General features: G+C 45.3%; 1 protein-coding gene across 6 annotated transcripts in view; it reads left to right on the top strand.

The window, feature by feature from the left end:
- The window catches only part of pdlim7 (PDZ and LIM domain 7), a 92,516-nt gene that overhangs the window by 38,494 nt on the left and 34,378 nt on the right, over window positions 1-19,644 (top strand). For 4 of the 6 annotated variants that reach the window (XM_082974885.1, XM_082974887.1, XM_082974886.1 and 1 more), the window contains exons 4-5: window positions 15,973-16,000; window positions 17,384-17,568. In XM_082974885.1, the coding sequence (XP_082831011.1) occupies window positions 15,973-16,000; window positions 17,384-17,568 (213 nt within the window). 6 annotated transcript variants of the gene reach the window in all.

Here is a 19,644-nt window from a genome sequence, read left to right as displayed (position 1 = left end):
TACTCACCCTCAGTAATATAACTAGCCCGTACTGTATATACTATACTCACCCTCGGCAAGTAAGATGGTATAACTAGCCCGTACTCTATATACTATACTCACCCTCATTAATATAACTAGCCCGTACTGTATATACTATACTCACCCTCAGGAAGTAAGATAGTATAACTAGCCCATACTCTATATACTATACTCACCCTCAGTAATATAACTAGCCCGTACTGTATATACTATACTCACCCTCAGCAAGTAAGATAATATAACTAGCCCATACTCTATACACTATACTCACCCTCAGTAATATAACTAGCCCGTACTGTATATACTATACTCACCCTCAGCAAGTAAGATAGTATAACTAGCCCATACTCTATATACTATACTCACCCTCAGTAATATAACTAGCCCGTACTGTATATACTATACTCACCCTCAGCAAGTAAGATAATATAACTAGCCCATACTCTATACACTATACTCACCCTCAGTAATATAACTAGCCCGTACTGTATATACTATACTCACCCTCAGCAAGTAAGATAATATAACTAGCCCATACTCTATATACTATACTCACCCTCAGCAAGTAAGATAATATAACTAGCCCATACTCTATACACTATACTCACCCTCAGTAATATAACTAGACCGTACTGTATACACTATACTCACCCTCAGTAATATAACTAGACCGTACTGTATACACTATACTCACCCTCAGTAATATAACTAGACCGTACTGTATACACTATACTCACCCTCAGTAATATAACTAGACCGTACTGTATATACTATACTCACACTCAGTAATATAACTAGACCGTACTGTATACACTATACTCACCCTCAGTAATATAACTAGACCGTACTGTATACACTATACTCACCCTCAGTAATATAACTAGCCCGTACTGTATACACTATACTCACCCTCAGTAATATAACTAGACTGTACTGTATATACTATACTCACCCTCAGCAAGTAAGATAGTATAACTAGACTGTACTGTATACACTATACTCACCCTCAGTAATATAACTAGCCCGTACTGTATACACTATACTCACCCTCAGTAATATAACTAGACCGTACTGTATATACTATACTCACCCTCAGTACCATACCAGAATATACCATGCTTACTAAACCATAAAACACACAGTATCATGAAAGAACCCACCACACCTGTTTACACAGCAGTGACAATTTATCCCATCCTTAGCAGGTAGCTAGCAAGACCAGACACCCACAGGAAAACACAATACATTTATTTACACTGAACACCGTACAAATCAAATTGTATTCGTCACATGCGCCCGAATTACAACGGGTGTAGTAGACCTCACAGTGAAATGCTTACTTACGAGCCCCTAACCAACAATGCAGTTTAAAAAAATACAGATAAAAATAAAAGTAACAAATAATTAAAGAGCAGTAATTATTTGTGTGGCTCAGTTGGTAGAGCATGGTGTTTGCAACGCCAGGGTAGTGGGTTCGATTCCCATGGGGGACCAGTACGGGGGGAAAAAATGTATGAAATGTATGCATTCACTACTGTAAGTCGCTCTGGATAAGAGCGTCTGCTAAATGACTAAAATGTAAATGTAAATATCAACAGCGAGACTATTTACAGGGGGTATCGATACAGAGTCGATGTGCGGGGGCACCGGTTAGTTGAGGTAATATGTACATGTAGGTAGAGTTATTAAAGTGACTATTCATAGATAATAACAGAGAGTAGCAGCGGTGTGAGGGGGGGTGGGCAATGCAAATAGTCTGGGTAGCCATTTAATTATCTGTTCAGCAGTCTTATGGCTTGGGGGTAGAAGCTGTTTAGAAGCCTCTTGGACCTAGACTTGGCGCTCCGGTACCGCTTGCCGTGCGGTAGCAGAGAGAACAGTCTATGACTAGGGTGGCTGGAGTCTTCGGCAATTTTTAGGGCCTTCCTCTGACACCGCTTGGTATAGAGGTCCTGGATGGCAGGAAGATTGGCCCTGGTGATGTACAACCAAGCCACCGTCTACCCTCTGTAGCACCTTGCGGTCGGAGGCCGAGCAGTTGCCATACCAGGCAGTGATGCAACCAGTCAGAAAGCTCTCGATGGTGCGGCTGTAGAACCTTTTGAGGATCTGAGGACCCATGCCAAATCTTTTCAGTCTCCTGAGGGGGAATAGGTTTAGTCGTGCCCTCTTCACAACTGTCTCGGTGTGTTTGGACCATGTTAGTTAGAGGAGTGGTTTGAGATGTCTTGCTTTCTAATTCTGTTGGAAAATCCATTAAATGAGATTAAAATCACTTTGGGTGATTTAAATAAAGCGAAGCATATGTAATTTGACGGACTGGGGTTTGGATAACATACCTGCTACCTACAGAGGCATGTGGTATTTACTCCTCCTAGAAACTCCCTACTGAATTAAAACGTTTTTTTTTTTTTATATATATTTTTTTATGTCAAGCCAACAGCTAATTTCTAACAGGAAATGAAAGACATGGTAACCATTTATGTTTGGTTAGAATCTCCTGCATCGACAGATATAGAGGTGTTGAACTAACCAAGCCACCGTCTATCCTGTCCGTTTCATCTATTGCGTATCAGCTGCTGTTGCAGCTATTTAACAGTGAAACCTTGTCGCAACAAGACGGGTTGTAGTGGTTACTTCAGGTCACACACAGACATGGAACCAATACTGTTTGGTGAGGGTGTCTGAACGACCTCTAGCGTAATGTGATCGAGACAAAGGAGATGATTGTGGACTACGGGAAGATGAGGGCCGAGAAATGCCCTCATTCTCATCCACGGGGCTGTAGTGGAGCAGGTTATGAGAGATTTAAGTTCCTTGGGGTCCACATCACCAACGGAATATCATGGTCCAAACACAACAAGACAGTCGCGAAGAGGGAACGACAAAACCTATTCACCATCAGGAGACTGAAGATTTGGCATGGGTCCCCGGATCCTCAAAAGGTTTTATGAAATTTGACAAATCTGATTTGAACTGTAGATAGCGATGGTACAGTGAGGGAGTGTCTGAACTGTAGATAGCGATGGTACAGCGAGGGAGTGTCTGAACTGGAGATGGTGATGGTACAGTGAGGGAGTGTGTCTGAACTGGAGATGGTGAGGGAGTGTCTGAACTGGAGATGGTGAGGGAGTGTCTGAACTGGAGATGGTGAGGGAGTGTCTGAACTGGAGATAGTGATGGTACAGTGAGGGAGTGTCTGAACTGGAGATAGTGATGGTACAGTGAGGGAGTGTCTGAACTGGAGATAGTGATGGTACAGTGAGGGAGTGTCTGAACTGGAGATAGTGATGGTACAGTGAGGGAGTGTCTGAACTGGAGATAGCGATGGTACAGTGAGGGAGTGTGTCTGAACTGGAGATAGCGATGGTACAGTGAGGGAGTGTCTGAACTGGAGATAGTGATGGTACAGTGAGGGAGTGTCTGAACTGGAGATGGTGATGGTACAGTGAGGGAGTGTGTCTGAACTGGAGATGGTGATGGTACAGTGAGGGAGTGTCTGAACTGGAGATAGCGATGGTACAGTGAGGGAGTGTCTGAACTGGAGATAGTGATGGTACAGTGAGGGAGTGTGTCTGAACTGGAGATAGTGATGGTACAGTGAGGGAGTGTGTCTGAACTGGAGATAGTGATGGTACAGTGAGGGAGTGTGTCTGAACTGGAGATAGTGATGGTACAGTGAGGGAGTGTGTCTGAACTGGAGATAGTGATGGTACAGTGAGGGAGTGTCTGAACTGGAGATGGTGATGGTACAGTGAGGGAGTGTCTGAACTGGAGATGGTGAGGGAGTGTCTGAACTGGAGATGGTGAGGGAGTGTCTGAACTGGAGATGGTGAGGGAGTGTCTGAACTGGAGATGGTGATGGTACAGTGAGGGAGTGTCTGAACTGGAGATGGTGATGGTACAGTGAGGGAGTGTGTCTGAACTGGAGATAGTGATGGTACAGTGAGGGAGTGTCTGAACTGGAGATGGTGATGGTACAGTGAGGGAGTGTGTCTGAACTGGAGATGGTGATGGTACAGTGAGGGAGTGTGTCTGAACTGGAGATGGTGATGGTACAGTGAGGGAGTGTGTCTGAACTGGAGATAGTGATGGTACAGTGAGGGAGTGTGTCTGAACTGGAGATGGTGACGGTACAGTGAGGGAGTGTCTGAACTGGAGATGGTGATGGTACAGTGAGGGAGTGTCTGAACTGGAGATAGTGATGGTACAGTGAGGGAGTGTCTGAACTGGAGATAGTGATGGTACAGTGAGGGAGTCTAGATACACTGTTAATAAACAAGGCTGTGTCTGACTGGCCGAAAGTAGGGAATAGAGTGCCATTTCGGACACAATCAAAGCAGAGACCAGATCTACAGTTAGAATGTGAGGCCTGAGTGACTTCAGGAATATGGCTGACTGATATTACGGCCTGCCTGAGTCCATCAAGAAGGTTTAGAGTGACTCCAAACTATTCCGCTTTCCATTCTGACACCTCGCTCACTCGCTCGCCCTTACTCTCTCTCTCTCTCTCTCTCGCTCGCCCTTACTCTCTCTCTCGCCCTTACTCTCTCTCTCTCGCTTGCTCTCTCTCTCTCGCACGCCCTTGCTCTCGCTCCCCCCCCCCCCCCCCCCCGACACATATGGAAAAATCTGAAGTGCTGAATTGACAGTCTTCCTTCTTGAAGAGGTCACGTAACAGCCTCAACCGAAAGCCTAAAAAAGGAGTGAGTGTGTCTGAGGAGGGAGACTGTAACTACCTCATCCGTTTGTGAGGGAGAGAGAGAGAGAGAGAGAGAAAGTCATATGTCTGTGATTTAATAGATGAGTAATGAAAACCGACATGTGGTCTGCATCCGAAATAGAACCCTATTCCCTTCAAAGTGCACTCTGGGGCCTGGTCATAAAGTAGGGCACTATCTGCCTCTATAGTGGAGCAGCGGTCTAAGGCACTGCATCGCAGTGCTAGCGGCGTCACTACAGACCCGGGTTTGATCCCAGGCTTTGTTGCAGCCGGCCGCGACCGGAAGACCAATGAGGCGGCGCACAAATTGTACACCAACTGGTTACCCAGAATGACCCCAGCCCAGACCTGTACACCAGTTACCTGGTTACCCAGAATGACCCCAGCCCAGACCTGTACACCAGTTAATTGGTTACAACATTTTGACTGGCACTATCTCATCCCATCCTACAAAGGAGAGAGAACCCTCAAATGTTTGCATCATAGTCCAAAGCACTGGCTTTTCCAAAAGGTTCTGCATGCTTCTCAAATTGAGATACAGTACTTGGACTAAGTGGCATAGCTAGGCCAGAAGAAAAATGTATTCCTTTTTAGTTGACCCCAGAATTCTTTGCTTTTTGCTCTAAGGACAGGACATAAATTTTTCAGCCAGACTAATGCCGACACAGCTATATCAATGTAACACATGTACCAGCATGTAAAACCCCAATGATTAGGAAATGGGCATAAACGCACGGGGCTTTTGTAGGCCAACGCACGGGGCTTTTGTAGGCCAACGCACGGGGCTTTTGTAGGCCAACGCACGGGGCTTTTGTAGGCCAACGCACGGGGCTTTTGTAGGCCAACGCACGGGGCTTTTGTAGGCCAACGCACGGGGCTTTGGTAGGCCAACGCACGGGGCTTTGTAGGATAACACACAGGGGACAAAGGCTGCTTCCCTTCCAGTATCCACCAAAACAAAACTCATAAAGTTACTACCCTTACATGGTGCTCCAAGCTGACCGTGCACAAAACAGGAAGTCCAAACCAAATGCCAACCAAACAAAACAAATTAGGCCAATTTACAAACAACATACCACCAAAACTACTATATTACCAAAATCTCAGATTGGACGAGCACCTACTGTGTTAGCTGGCTCTTAGTTCATTACAACAAAGGGAGACCACACTTGACTGAATTTTTATTTTTTATTTAACCTTTTAACTGGGCAAGTCAGTTAAGAACAAATTCTTATTTACAATGACGTCCTAGGAACAGTGCCTTGTTCAGGGGCAGAACGACAGATTTATACCTTGTCAGGTCGTGGATTCGATCCAGCAACCTTTTGGTTACTGGCTCAACGCTCTAACGACTAGGCTACCCTGCCGCCCCAATTACATTTACTTCAATGTAAAAAGAAATACATTTATTAAACTAAATGATAAATACAAAAATGTAACATAAGCTGTGGACGTCCTATATGATCAGTAGTGTGTGGATGAGTGGGGAATGTTGTCTGGTGAAAACAGACCAACAACCAAAAGGTGGAGGAAGCCAGTTTGCCCAGGTGAAGAGGGAAGAGAGATGTTGGCTGATGTGGCCAGTCTGCCCAGGTGAAGAGGGAAGAGAGATGTTGGCTGATGTGGCCAGCCTGCCCAGGTGAAGAGGGAAGAGAGATGTTGGCTGATGTGGCCAGTCTGCCCAGGTGAAGAGGGAAGAGAGGTTGGCTGATGTGGCCAGTCTGCCCAGGTGAAGAGGGAAGAGAGATGTTGGCTGACGTGGCCAGTCTGCCCAGGTGAAGAGGGAAGAGATGTTGGCTGATGTGGCCAGCCTGCCCAGGTGAAGAGGGAAGAGATGTTGGCTGATGTGGCCAGCCTGCCCAGGTGAAGAGGGAAGAGAGATGTTGGCTGATGTGGCCAGCCTGCCCAGGTGAAGAGGGAAGAGAGGTTGGCTGATGTGGCCAGCCTGCCCAGGTGAAGAGGGAAGAGAGATGTTGGCTGATGTGGCCAGCCTGCCCAGGTGAAGAGGGAAGAGAGATGTTGGCTGATGTGGCCAGTCTGCCCAGGTGAAGAGGGAAGAGAGGTTGGCTGATGTGGCCAGTCTGCCTAGGGGAAGAGAGGTTGGCTGATGTGGCCAGCCTGCCCAGGTGCGCCACATCATCTGACGATCCTCCCAGGCCCACTGGCCTGTAACAAGCAGACTACCAAACAGCAGATCTCAGTAGACAGAGTGGGAGGGACGTCGCAGGTGCTGTTTGTGACGATGCCTAATACCCTGACTACACTGCTCGCGTCGCGTGCGCGAGCGTTGCAAAAATACATTTAGAAATCTATGTTATTCAATTATTATACCCACACCGCCCGTGCGCATCAACGAGCATCTGCGTTGCCATGGGATAAAATAGAAGTCATTCCTATTTCTGACGCAGATCGCACTGCAAGTCCTGCCCCTCCCATCTATTCATTGGTTTATAGAAGCAGGTACCTACGTGCCATCTCCTCGTTGGTTATACCCACGTGGGTGACTGAAATACGAACTTTGTTACCTGTCGTCGTGGTAATACTATGAAAGTTTAGATGCCAATCGCCATATAAAGTCCAAAGAAGAAAAAGCCTGGAAGGAAGGAGAGATGACTAGAAACGATTCGGTTGACCGTTTTATGTGGATTAATTGTCAGAGTAGAGGACCTTGTGCATTTCAGGTTAAATAACAACTCAACATTTATATCCCAGGACAAATTAGCTAGCAACAGCAAGCTAGCTAAATAGGACAAATTAGCTCGCAACAACTAGCTAAATTGCCATAAATGTTTAATGCTTTTCGACCTGTCCCCAAATTAATGTAATTTGGTTCAGAGTTTGTTTTGATATTTTAACCTGTGTGTCGTGATCGCGTTTGGTGTCGGGGGGACAAAATACATTTATGCACGATGGCGCACGATGGCGCACGATGGCGCACGCGCGCAGCCGGTTTGGGTTCCGTGTTCTCCTCTTCTCTTAAATATAGCAGGGTTAGAGGCAGTCAAGTCTAAACATTTACATTTTAGTCATTTAGCAGACGCTCTTATCCAGAGCGATTTACAGTAGTGAATGCATACATTTTTCTCCGTACTGGCCCCCCGTGGGAATCGAACCCACAACCCTGGCGTTGCAAACACCATGCTCTACAGGGAAGGCTGTGTGTTGTTCTTCCTGTAACATTTACATTTATGTCATTTAGCAGACGCTCTTATCCAGAGCGACTTACAAATTGTAACCTCTGTCCTTCAACCTCCTCTCTGATGCTGTAGTGGAATATGTCTGAGTCCCAAATGGCACCCTATTCCCTATATAGGGCACTACTTTTTTGGGGGGGAGGGGGGGGGTGAAGCCTGTGTCTTCTGTCAGACCAGACCAGACTTTGGTGAATGACCCAGAGTGTTCAGATGTATACCTGCGGTTTAGCCAACAGATCAGGGCACAGGAACAAAGTGGCTGGTTGGATTCAGGGTCACGGTCAGTTTGTTGTTTTTTAATTTGGCAGTACTATTCATAAACTGACTGACCAAAACAGGACATAATCTAACACATTTTTATTTATTTTAAGTTCCTAAAATGTCATGAACCACTCCCTGTACATCCACCTCTTTTTGGAGAACTGTGTCTTTAAACAAACAACATTGTGCTTGGCCTTAAAAGTTATATGTCAGGTGTGTACCATACATAAGCATATTGAAAACTTTTTTTGTGGCCTTACAGTACATCTAGTGATACTGTAGAGTTTTCTGTAGCTGAAACAGACACCGTACGGATATGAACTGTGTTATTAGACAACACATCGAGCAAAACATCTTTATTGTGTGTGTGTGTGTGTGTGTGTGGCTCAGTTGGTAGAGCATGCCGCTTGCAATGCTAGAGTTGTAGATTCGATTCCCACGAGGGACCAGTAATGAAAAAAACAATGTTGTGTGTGTGTATACACACTTGATGATGATGTTGTGAATATATGGGTCACCACCACTGCATGCGTTGTTTGATTGTGTGTTGAGTTTCTCAGTCGTAGGTGTTGGTTGTAAAGGATTAGGCAGGTCTGTACTCGTCAGTAGTGAATCTGATGTCACACTAGACAGACCTGTCTCACTCACTCACTCACTCACTCACTCACTCACTCACTCACTCACTCACTCACTCACTCACTCTCACCAGTTTCCTCCCCGTATAACCCCAACGCCTTTCTTTAGAAGAACAATTGTAAATCACACGGATTCTTCCTCCTACCCGTGACCCTCACCCTTCTCTTCCTCAACCCCTCTCTGTCACAATAGACAATAAGCTCCCGTTGAGTTGCATTAAGCTGAAACTCATCTCTTTTTAATGCTGGATATGAGCTGTTCTGTTTGTCTCTCAGGGGGTTTGGAGGGCCTTCCACAGTTTGGTTTTCGGATGAGTTAGGAAGACAGTTTGATGACTGAATGATGGTGTGTATTGGCTTTGGTTTGGGGCCTCGTTTTTATATTCCACGGCTATGATGAAGTATCGTCCTAGTCTTTAGGATGCGGTCCTCTCCTCTGTCGCTCAGTTGATAGAGCATGGTGCTTGTAATACCAGACTAGTGTGTTCGATTCCCGGGTCCACCCATAGGTAAATGTATGACTAAGTCACTTTGGATAAAAGCATCTGCTGAATGGCATATATTGTTGTTTATATATAAATAATCCAGGCTGTATCACAACCGGCTTTGATTGGGAGTCCCACAGGGCTGCGCACAATTGGCCCAGCGTCGTCCGGGTTTGGCCGGTGTAGGCAGTCAATGTAAATAAGAATTTTGTTATAATTAACTGCCTCGTTAAGTGTGTGTGTGTGTGTGTACACGATTAAAAAAAAACTATTAAAAAAAATTCTAGCAAGTGAGTAGAATAACAAAGTGAGGGTGTGGTCCAAAGTAGTGCACTACTATAGGGTGTACATCCCAGTGAAGGAAACTGCTCCACCCAGTAATATATCACTGATCATCCAGAGACAGACACAATAGGGTTGTGTGTCACTGTTCCACTGGCAACACTCCGTGTGTGGTGGTGGTGGTGGTGGTGGTGATGATTGTGTTGGGATTTCATCGTTCATATTTGTTCACAGTCCCCTATTTTGTGCAAAGCTGTCATCAAGGCAAAGGGTGGCTTCTTTGAAGAATAAAATATATTTTGATTTAACGCTTTTTTTTTAGTTTTTTTGTTTGTTACTACATTATTCCATATGTGTTATTTCATAGTTTTTTGACGTATTCACTATTATTCTGTAGAAATTCTGTAGAAATAAAGGAAAACCCCTTGAATGAGTAAGTGTGTCCAAACTTTTGACTGTATGTGACCTTGAAAAGAGAAGAATGCTATGGGTTAGTCGGAAAGAGGCATTATCTCTGGAATCACTGGTGTTTGGCAGTCGCACAATGTCTCCATCCCAAATGGCCCCCTATTCCCTACGTAGTACACTTCTTTATACCAGGGTCTATAGGCTAGTAGTGCACTACTTTTGACCAGGGCCCATAGGGTAGTAGTGCACTATGTAGGGAATAAAGTGCAATTTGGGACGAAGACTAGTGTATTAGGGAGAACAGGGTGTTGTATCAAGTTAGTGATTCAGTACATCCCAGGCAGGCATCCCAAATGGCACCCTATTCCCTATAATAGCCAAGTGCTTTTTGACCAGGGCCCATATTTCACTACTTTGACCAGGGGCTATGGTCCAAAGTAGTGTGCTATCTAGGGAATAAGGTGGGTGACATTTTGTGACTGAACCTAGGTCAATCTCAGTCCATTTATTAAGGCAGCGTCCTTAATTCCCCCGGAATTCTGCCGTTCACCTCCGGTTCTTTCCCAGGTCGGTCTAATTTGCCAAAAGTAACAGAACACGACATAACTCTCTTGGCTTTCCTTCTGGGCAGATGGGTGGAGATCCAGTTTTGTGTGAGGATGACGGAGAATGAGTTAGTGTTGAGGTCTATTACCTCTGGTATTATATACTATCTGACTCCATTAGGGGGAAATGCTGAAAGCCGTAACGGTATCCAATGGATCTATCCGAGGTTAAATTATTAAGAGGCTAAGGAACAAATAGCTAATATCTTGCAATCTATGTCCTAGCATTAAAGGATTTGAGTTAAACCTCAGCTCAGAGATGCAAAGTTAGAGACCGAGCATATATGCTATGTACAGTTGAAGTGGGAAGTTTACAAACACTTAGGTTGGAGTCATTTAAAACTCGTAAAAACTGAGTTTAAATATATAGGTGTATGTAAACTTCTGACTTCAACTGTATATTGTGAATAACATTTATCATTAGACATTTCAACCAAATAATAATTGAAGAAATATTACTCAGGTAAAGACTATGGTTTGTGTCTATTTTAAAAGTAATCAGTAATTACAGTTTGACGATACGAATACAATTATACACTGGGTGGTTCGAGCCCTGAATGCTGATTTGGCTGACAGCCATGGTATATCAGCTCTAATTACGTTGTTAAACAGTTTTTATAATAGCAATAATCACACTTGTGCAATAAGAATACAATTAGAAACTGGTACTTACCAGAAATCTGCACAACAAAAATAATAATAATAATAATAATAATAATACCAAATATACTGAGTCTTAACAGCGCAGAAAATTCACTTCTATGACGACATACAAATGTACATCGAGAGAGAGAGAGAGCATACTTAAATTCACACAAAGACACCGGATAAGACAGGAGAAATACTCCCAGATATAACAGCCTGACCCTAGCCCCCCGACTCACAAATGATTTCAGCGTAAATACTGGAGGCTGAGACCGGAGGGGTCAGGAGACCCCGTGGCCCCGTCCGACGATACCCCCGGACAGGGCCAAACAGGCAGGATATAACCCCACCCACTTTGCCAAAGCACAGCCCCCACACCACTAGAGGGATATCTTCAACCTCCAACTTACCATCCTGAGACAAGGCCGAGTATAGCCCACAAAGATCTCCGCCACGGCACAACCCAAGGGGGAGCGCCAACCCAGACAGGAAGACCACGTCAGTGACTCAACCCACTCTAGTGACGCACCCCTCCTAGGGACGGCATGGAAGAACACCAATAAGCCAGTGACTCAGCCCCTGTAATAGGGTTAGAGGCAGAGAATCCCAGTGGAGAGAGGGGAACCGGCCAGGCAGAGACAGCAAGGGCGGTTAGTTGCTCCAGTGCTTTTCCGTTCACCTTCATACTCCTGGGCCAGACTGCACTCAATCATAGGACCTACTGAAGAGATGAGTCTTCAATAAAGACTTAAAGGTCGAGACCGAGTCTGCGTCTCTCGCATGGATAGGCAGACCATTCCATAAAAATTGATCTCTATAGGAGAAAGCCCTGCCTCCAGCTGTTTGCTTAGAAATTCTAGGGACAATTAGGAGGCCTGTGTCTTATGACCATAGCGTACGTGTAGGTATGTACGGCAGGACCAAATCGGAAAGATGGGTAGGAGCAAGCCCATGTAATGCTTTGTAGGTTAGCAGTAGATCAATGTGCAGAAGTACTAGGTATCAGGATAGATAATAAGGTATTTGAGGTAGATATGTACATGAAGGCAGGGTAAAGTGACTAGGCATCAGGATAGATAATAATAAGGTATTTGAGGTAGATATGTACATGAAGGCAGGGTAAAGTGACTAGGCATCAGGATAGATAATAATAAGGTATTTGAGGTAGATATGTACATGAAGGCAGGGTAAAGTGACTAGGTATCAGGATAGATAATAATAATAATAAGGTATTTTTAGGTAAATATCTACATGAAGGCAGGGTGGATGATAATGATTAATAATAATAAAATAAAGAGCAGTGTAGCAGCAGCAAATGATGAGTGTAAAGTGTGCATATGAAGTTTGTTTGTGTACGGTCAGTGCACGATAGTCGGTACAGATCGTTTTGGTTACCATTAATTAACCATTTAGCAGTCTGGCTATTTAGGGGTCTTATGGCTTGGGTGTGGTAGCTGTCTCGGCGCCTGTTGGTCCGAAAGCCGATGCTCTGGTACAGTTTGCCGGACAATAGCAGAGTGAACCATCTGTGGCCTGAGTCTTTGGCAGTTTTTTGGGCCTTTCTCTGACACGCCTGATTATAGAGGTCCTGGATGGCAGGGAGCTCGGCCCCAGTGATGTCAGTCATGTACTGGGCTGTCCGCGCCAGCGTCTGTAGCGTTTTGTGGTCAAGGGAGGTGCATTTGCCATACATACCAAGCGGTGATGCATCCAGTCAAGATGCTCTCGATGGTGCAACTGTAGAACTTTTTTGAGGATTTGAAGGCCCATGCCAAATCATCTTTTTAGCCTCCCGAGCAGGAAGAGGTGCTGCCGTGCCCTCTTCACGGCTGTGCGGCTGTGGACTATGTTAAGTCCTTAGTGATGTGGATGTCAAGGAACTTGAAGCTTTCGACCCTCAGCACAACATCCCCGTCGATGTGGATGGGGGCGTGCTCTCCACTCTCACTCCTATAGTCCACGATCAGCTCCTTGGTCTTACTGACATTGAGGGAGAGGTTGTTGTCCTGGCACCGTACAGCCAGGCCACTGACCTCCTCCCGGTTGGCTGTCTCATCGTCGCCGGTGATCAGGCCTACTACCGGCGTGTCGTCAGCAAACTTGACGGTGTTGGAGTCTTGCGTGGCTTTGCAATCGGGTGAACAAGGAGTACAGGAAGGGACTAGGCACACACCCCTGAGGGGCCCCCATGTTGAGGGTCAGCGTGATGAAGGTGTTGTTGCCTACCCTTACCACCTGCGGCCGGCCAGTCCCGTCAGCAAGTCCAGGACCCAGTTGCAGAGAGAGGTGTCCAGTCCCAGGTTCCTAAGGTTGATGACGAGCTTGGAGGGGACAATGGTGTTGGAACGCTGAGCTGTAGTCAATGAACAGAATTCTCACATATGTATTCTTCTTATTTAGGTGGGTGAGGGCAGTGTAGAGTGCAATTGGGATTGCGTCGTAGTTCACTGTATAGGGCATGGGGTGTCATTTGGGACGATTTAGGCTAATATATGCTTAACCCTATATCAGCCAGTGAAATATTTAACAGGGATAGGGACCGAGGACTAGCCTGATCCCAGATCTGGCTGTGCTGTCATGCCAACTCCTGACCATGGGAGTTAACAGGACAGCACAAACAGATCTGGGACCAGGTTAGCAGAGGACAGGAATGTTAAAGGATAGGGACAGGAATGTTAAAGGATAGGGGCGGAGGACAGGAATGTTAAAGGATAGGGACGGAGGACAGGAATGTTAAAGGATAGGGACTGAGGACAGTGGTGTCAAAGGGTTTGAGTGGGATGCCTGTGATTGCTATGGAGAGGCACTCCCATTATAAAGCCTAGAGAATGATAATTTGAATATCAGGTTCCCTACCCACATAGGGGCCTCAGTGTTAGGAAGTAATAATGAGGTACCTGGGGCCTCGGCGTTAGGAAGTAATAATGAGGTACCTGGGAAGTGTTAGGAAGTAATAATGAGGTACCTGGGGCCTCGGTGTTAGGAAGTAATAATGAGGTACCTGGGGCCTCGGTGTTAGGAAGTAATAATGAGGTACCTGGGGCCTCGGTGTTAGGAAGTAATAATGAGGTACCTGGGGCCTCGGTGTTAGCGAAGTAATAATGAGGTACCTGGGGCCTCTGGTGTTAGGAAGTAATAATGAGGTACCTGGGGCCTCGGTGTTAGGAAGTAATAATGAGGTACCTGGGGCCTCGGTGTTAGGAAGTAATAATGAGGTACCTGGGGCCTCGGTGTTAGGAAGTAATAATGAGGTACCTGGGGCCTCGGCGTTAGGAAGTAATAATGAGGTACCTGGGGCCTCGGTGTTAGGAAGTAATAATGAGGTACCTGGGGCCTCGGCGTTTGGAAGTAATAATGAGGTACCTGGGGCCTCGGCGTTAGGAAGTAATAATGAGGTACCTGGGGCCTCGGCGTTAGGAAGTAATAATGAGGTACCTGGGGCCTCGGTGTTAGGAAGTAATAATGAGGTACCTGGGGCCTCGGTGTTAGGAAGTAATAATGAGGTACCTGGGGCCTCGGTGTTAGCAAGTAATAATGAGGTACCTGGGGCCTCGGTGTTAGCAAGTAATAATGAGGTACCTGGGGCCTCGGTGTTAGCAAGTAATAATGAGGTACCTGGGGCCTCTGCGTTAGGAAGTAATAATGAGGTACCTGGGGCCTCGGCGTTAGGAAGTAATAATGAGGTACCTGGGGCCTCGGTGTTAGGAAGTAATAATGAGGTACCTGGGGCCTCGGCGTTAGGAAGTAATAATGAGGTACCTGGGGCCTCGGCGTTAGGAAGTAATAATGAGGTACCTGGGGCCTCGGCGTTAGGAAGTAATAATGAGGTACCTGGGGCCTCGGCGTTAGGAAGTAATAATGAGGTACCTGGGGCCTCGGCGTTAGGAAGTAATAATGAGGTACCTGGGGCCTCGGCGTTAGGAAGTAATAATGAGGTACCTGGGGCCTCGGTGTTAGGAAGTAATAATGAGGTACCTGGGGCCTCGGCGTTAGGAAGTAATAATGAGGTACCTGGGGCCTCGGTGTTAGGAAGTAATAATGAGGTACCTGGGGCCTCGGCGTTAGGAAGTAATAATGAGGTACCTGGGGCCTCGGCGTTAGGAAGTAATAGTGGTTCACTTTACTATTTTTGGGAGACGAGGTGTAATTCTAACTTTGGATATTTGGGATTAGTGCATATTTAACACTTAAATCGAGACAAATATGAATTTGTTTGTTGGATTTAGTTCCCTGCATTTTAAGACATCGGAAAAACTCGATTTTTGATTATGGTAACTAAGCCTATATAATAACATTTATTCTCCATCAAGAAAGTTCTTCATAACTAACCAAAGTTATAATAAAAACAAACTATACACCATAGACTGTTTTAATATTCATAAATGTCCTGCAAATTAAACGAAGTTAGACCCTGAGAAGTTAATGTTTCTATTTCAGAACTGTTCCCAAAAGTCCATATTGAGGTCCACGTTGAACACTGCTCCTTGAATATGTAAATGCAGCAAACAAGGGTTTATTTTTAGGCAGAACAAAGAACTTAAACTATCTGAGAAGTGTTGAGGTCGAGAGATTTTAAGTTTGAACTTTTAATTTCAAATGCAGAAAAGGATACATTCAGACTTTTTTTTATATAAATGTAACGTTTTATAGGATCTACCGCTGTGGTGTTCTAAATTTCTTTTTTAACACTTATTTTACCATCTTTTCTTTCAGAGCTTTCCATGCGGGTGGCGATCAGAAGGTAAGAGTGTCTGGTTTTGCATCCCAAACACCACCTTATTCCCTGTATAGTGCACTAATCTATAAGGGCTCAGGTCAAAAGTAGTAAGCTATACATGGAAAAGGGTTTCAGATTTGCGTTTTAATGTCTGTGTTGTCTTAACCTCACACCTCCTGAAACCCTGTAAATGGTGATGCTTCTGCAATGTGAATCAACAGAGCCCTGTCTTCACTAGGCAGTGACTAAACGGTCAAGTCCTATGTCTCTTCATAGTCCAAAACATTTATTACCCTGTCTATGATCGTGCTTACATACAGTTTCCACAACAGGCTGTTAATATTGCATTGTGGTGGCGGGATGAGAGGAATTCACTTTGTTTGGCTCTAAGTGGCGTCTCTTAACAACCTACACCGTCACCTTGCATTTAAAAGTCTTTCAGTCATTCTGATTCAATCCTCCCTCCATCAGGCTGGCAGCTGGCTCACAGCACACATTGCATAAGCAGTAGCCACTTATACGTTTTGACGTTTGTTTGTTGAATGAAATTATAATAGTAGTCCTTATACACGTGTGTGTATGTGTGACCCTAAAGAGCGTTGTGCAAACCCAGACTCAAGGCAACATAACGTTATCGTAACAGTTTTTGCCATTTCAACCCAAATGTATTCATTATCATGCAAAGTTCATAGTTCAAAGCCCTATTACAGAAATACAGTGTTATTTGTATTGGAAGGCAGTATACATTTAAACATCTTACCCCTAAGTGGACATTCTGTCATAACATCCTCTCTGACACACTGAGAAATCCCAGCTGAGGAAAACGCAGTGTAACTTTTAAAGTTCATTTTTGGAAATCTATTTAAGTGTTAAGTGTCATATCCAAGCTAACAGAGACAGATCCTCAGTGGCACAAACTCCAGCTCTCCAAGATAACATGGTTGCTTTCCAAATGGCTCTCTATTCCCTACGTAGTGCACTACTATGGGTAGTCAATGGGTCAAAAGTAGTGCACTTACTATGGGTAGTCAATGGGTCAAAGGTAGTGCACTATATAGTGAATAGGTTTGCCATTTGGGACGCAAGTCAGACAGTTGGGTGCGTTCACACTTCTTCAGCCTCTCCTCCCTCCACACAGAGAGACAGAGCTGGCCTTGGCAACACCTATTGATGTTCTGAGCCATGTTGAGGCTAACAGAGCTGGTTTTCAGCAGATGATAATATGACACTGTCTGCTGTGTGTGGCCAGATGTTTTTTGTGTGTGTGTGTGTGTGTGTGTGTGTGTGTCGTACAATACCACACAATTTATGCATATGTGTGTGTTTGTCTAACTGCATGTTATTTGCTATGGGTTTTCCCCCCTGTGTCTCCCCCCCCACCCCCCCCCCTCCTCTCACACCCTGTAGGATTCGCTCGCCCCCGCCTCCGTTCAGCCAAAATACTCCTTTGCCCCCAGCACCGCCATCAACAAGATGGCGCGGCCATTCACGCCTGGCGGCGGTAACACGGTCATTAAACCCGTGGCGTACGCCCCTAAAGTTAACACCCCGGCCTCAATGGCCCCCGCCAGCATGCTACAGCCACACAACGGGTAGGTACACAAACAAACAGACAAACGGGCACAACGGGTAGGTACACAAACAAACAGACAAACAACCAACCATGCAAACCAACTCAACTCTCAAAGACTAAATGTTTTCACGGTGTTTGGGTTGTGAAACGAGTCACTCTGGGTTCATGTGGAAGGGTGATTTCTGTATTTATTTCATATCTGAATCATTCAGGGAACTCTCTGGGGAGGAGAAATTGCTGACTGCACCTTTAAGAGTGAAGGTTGAGTTTTATTTAACTAGGGAAGTCCGTTAAGAACAAATTCTTTATTTACAACGACGGCCTACACCGGCCAAACCCGGACGGTCCAATTGTGTGCCGCCCTATGGGACTCCCAATCACGGCCGGATGTGATACAGCCTGGATTCAAACCAGGGACTGTAGTGACACCTCTTGCTCTGAAATGCAGCGCCTTAGACCTCTGCGCCACTCGGGAACCCAAATGATGACCTGATCAGAAGAGGCCTTCTCCTGGTCTGTTGGGACCAGACTGTTGAGTAGAATACAGGAAATAAAATTGACTTCCCATCAGCCTAATTCTCTCCACAGTGTAGTCATTATTCCCGCGTTAAGATTCCTAAGTGACAATGTTGTACGTCTGTCTTTCTCATTTAGTTCTGGTAGGAAGAGTAGTGTGTTTTTCTCTTGTCCAGGGATTCCCAAACGGTTTCATTCAGGCCCCACGTCCATCATTGGGGAATGTCCCACACCAGGGGTGATGTTTTTGTAACTCGGCGCACCCTCTATTTAACATACCTCTGTCCATTCCTGGGTCCCAAATGGCACCCTATTCCCTATATAGTGCACTACTAAGAGGGCCTTGGTCAAAAGTAGTGCACTACATATGGAATAGAGTGCCATTTTTGGGACTGATGAATTGTTTAATCTCTGGCTTGCGTTAACCAGCTTTGAAACTGTTCCGTTCTGTTAACTAAACTGGAACATGCTGGAAGACGTAGAAGTCATCATGGATTTCAGAAGTTGTTTAATTTCCCCCTCTTCCTAACTGTACTGTAGTTAACTGTACATACACACACACACACCATCGACGGGGAGAATAGAACACCTGTATACCGCTTTACAAGGGTTTCTTAGCGTCATTGGTTGTTTCTAAACAGTAGAAGGTTCTACGTCGACTGAAAGGACCCTTAACGGGGAAAAGCCACATGGATTTCATGTGATCTAATGTGAAGTTCATGTGATAACATGTAAAGCAACATGTGGTTTTTCTGTGAGAGGAGTACTGGTCACCTGTAACATGACTTAGTCTGTCAGGAGTACTGGTCACCTATAACATGACTTAGTCTGTCAGGAGTACTGGTCACCTGTAACATGACTTAGTCTGTCAGGAGTACTGGTCACCTGTAACATGACTTAGTCTGTCAGGAGTACTGGTCACCTGTAACATGACTTAGTCTGTCAGGAGTACTGGTCACCTGTAACATGACTTAGTCTGTCAGGAGTACTGGTCACCTGTAAAATGACTTAGTCTGTCAGGAGTACTGGTCACCTGTAACATGACTTAGTCTGTCAGGAGTACTGGTCACCTGTAACATGACTTAGTCTGTCAGGAGTACTGGTCACCTGTAACATGACTTAGTCTGTCAGGAGTACTGGTCACCTGTAACATGACTTAGTCTGTCAGGAGTACTGGTCACCTGTAACATGACTTAGTCTGTCAGGAGTACTGGTCACCTGTAACATGACTTAGTCTGTCAGGAGTACTGGTCACCTGTAACATGACTTAGTCTGTGTCCTCAATGGCACTGTATTCCCTGTATGCTGAGAGTACAAAACATTATGAACACCTGCTCTTTCCATGACATAGACTGACCAGGTGAATCCAGGTGAAAGCTTTGATCCCTTGTTGTTGTCACTTGTTAAATCCGGTGTAGATGAAGAGGAGGAGACCGGTTAAATAATGATTTTAAGCCTTGAGACAATTGAGACATGTATGTGTACCATTTGAGGGTGAATGGGTAAAACAAAATATTGTTGTTCTTTTTGAACGGGGTATGGTAGTAGGTTCTGGGTGTGACGGTTTGTGTTAAGAACT

The sequence above is a fragment of the Salmo salar genome, chromosome 05 (assembly GCF_965601325.2).
Source record: "Salmo salar chromosome 05, fSalSal1, whole genome shotgun sequence".
NCBI classification, from domain to species: domain Eukaryota; kingdom Metazoa; phylum Chordata; class Actinopteri; order Salmoniformes; family Salmonidae; genus Salmo; species Salmo salar.
Note: the sequence above shows the minus strand (reverse complement) of the source record. Positions and strands in the feature narration are given on the sequence as shown.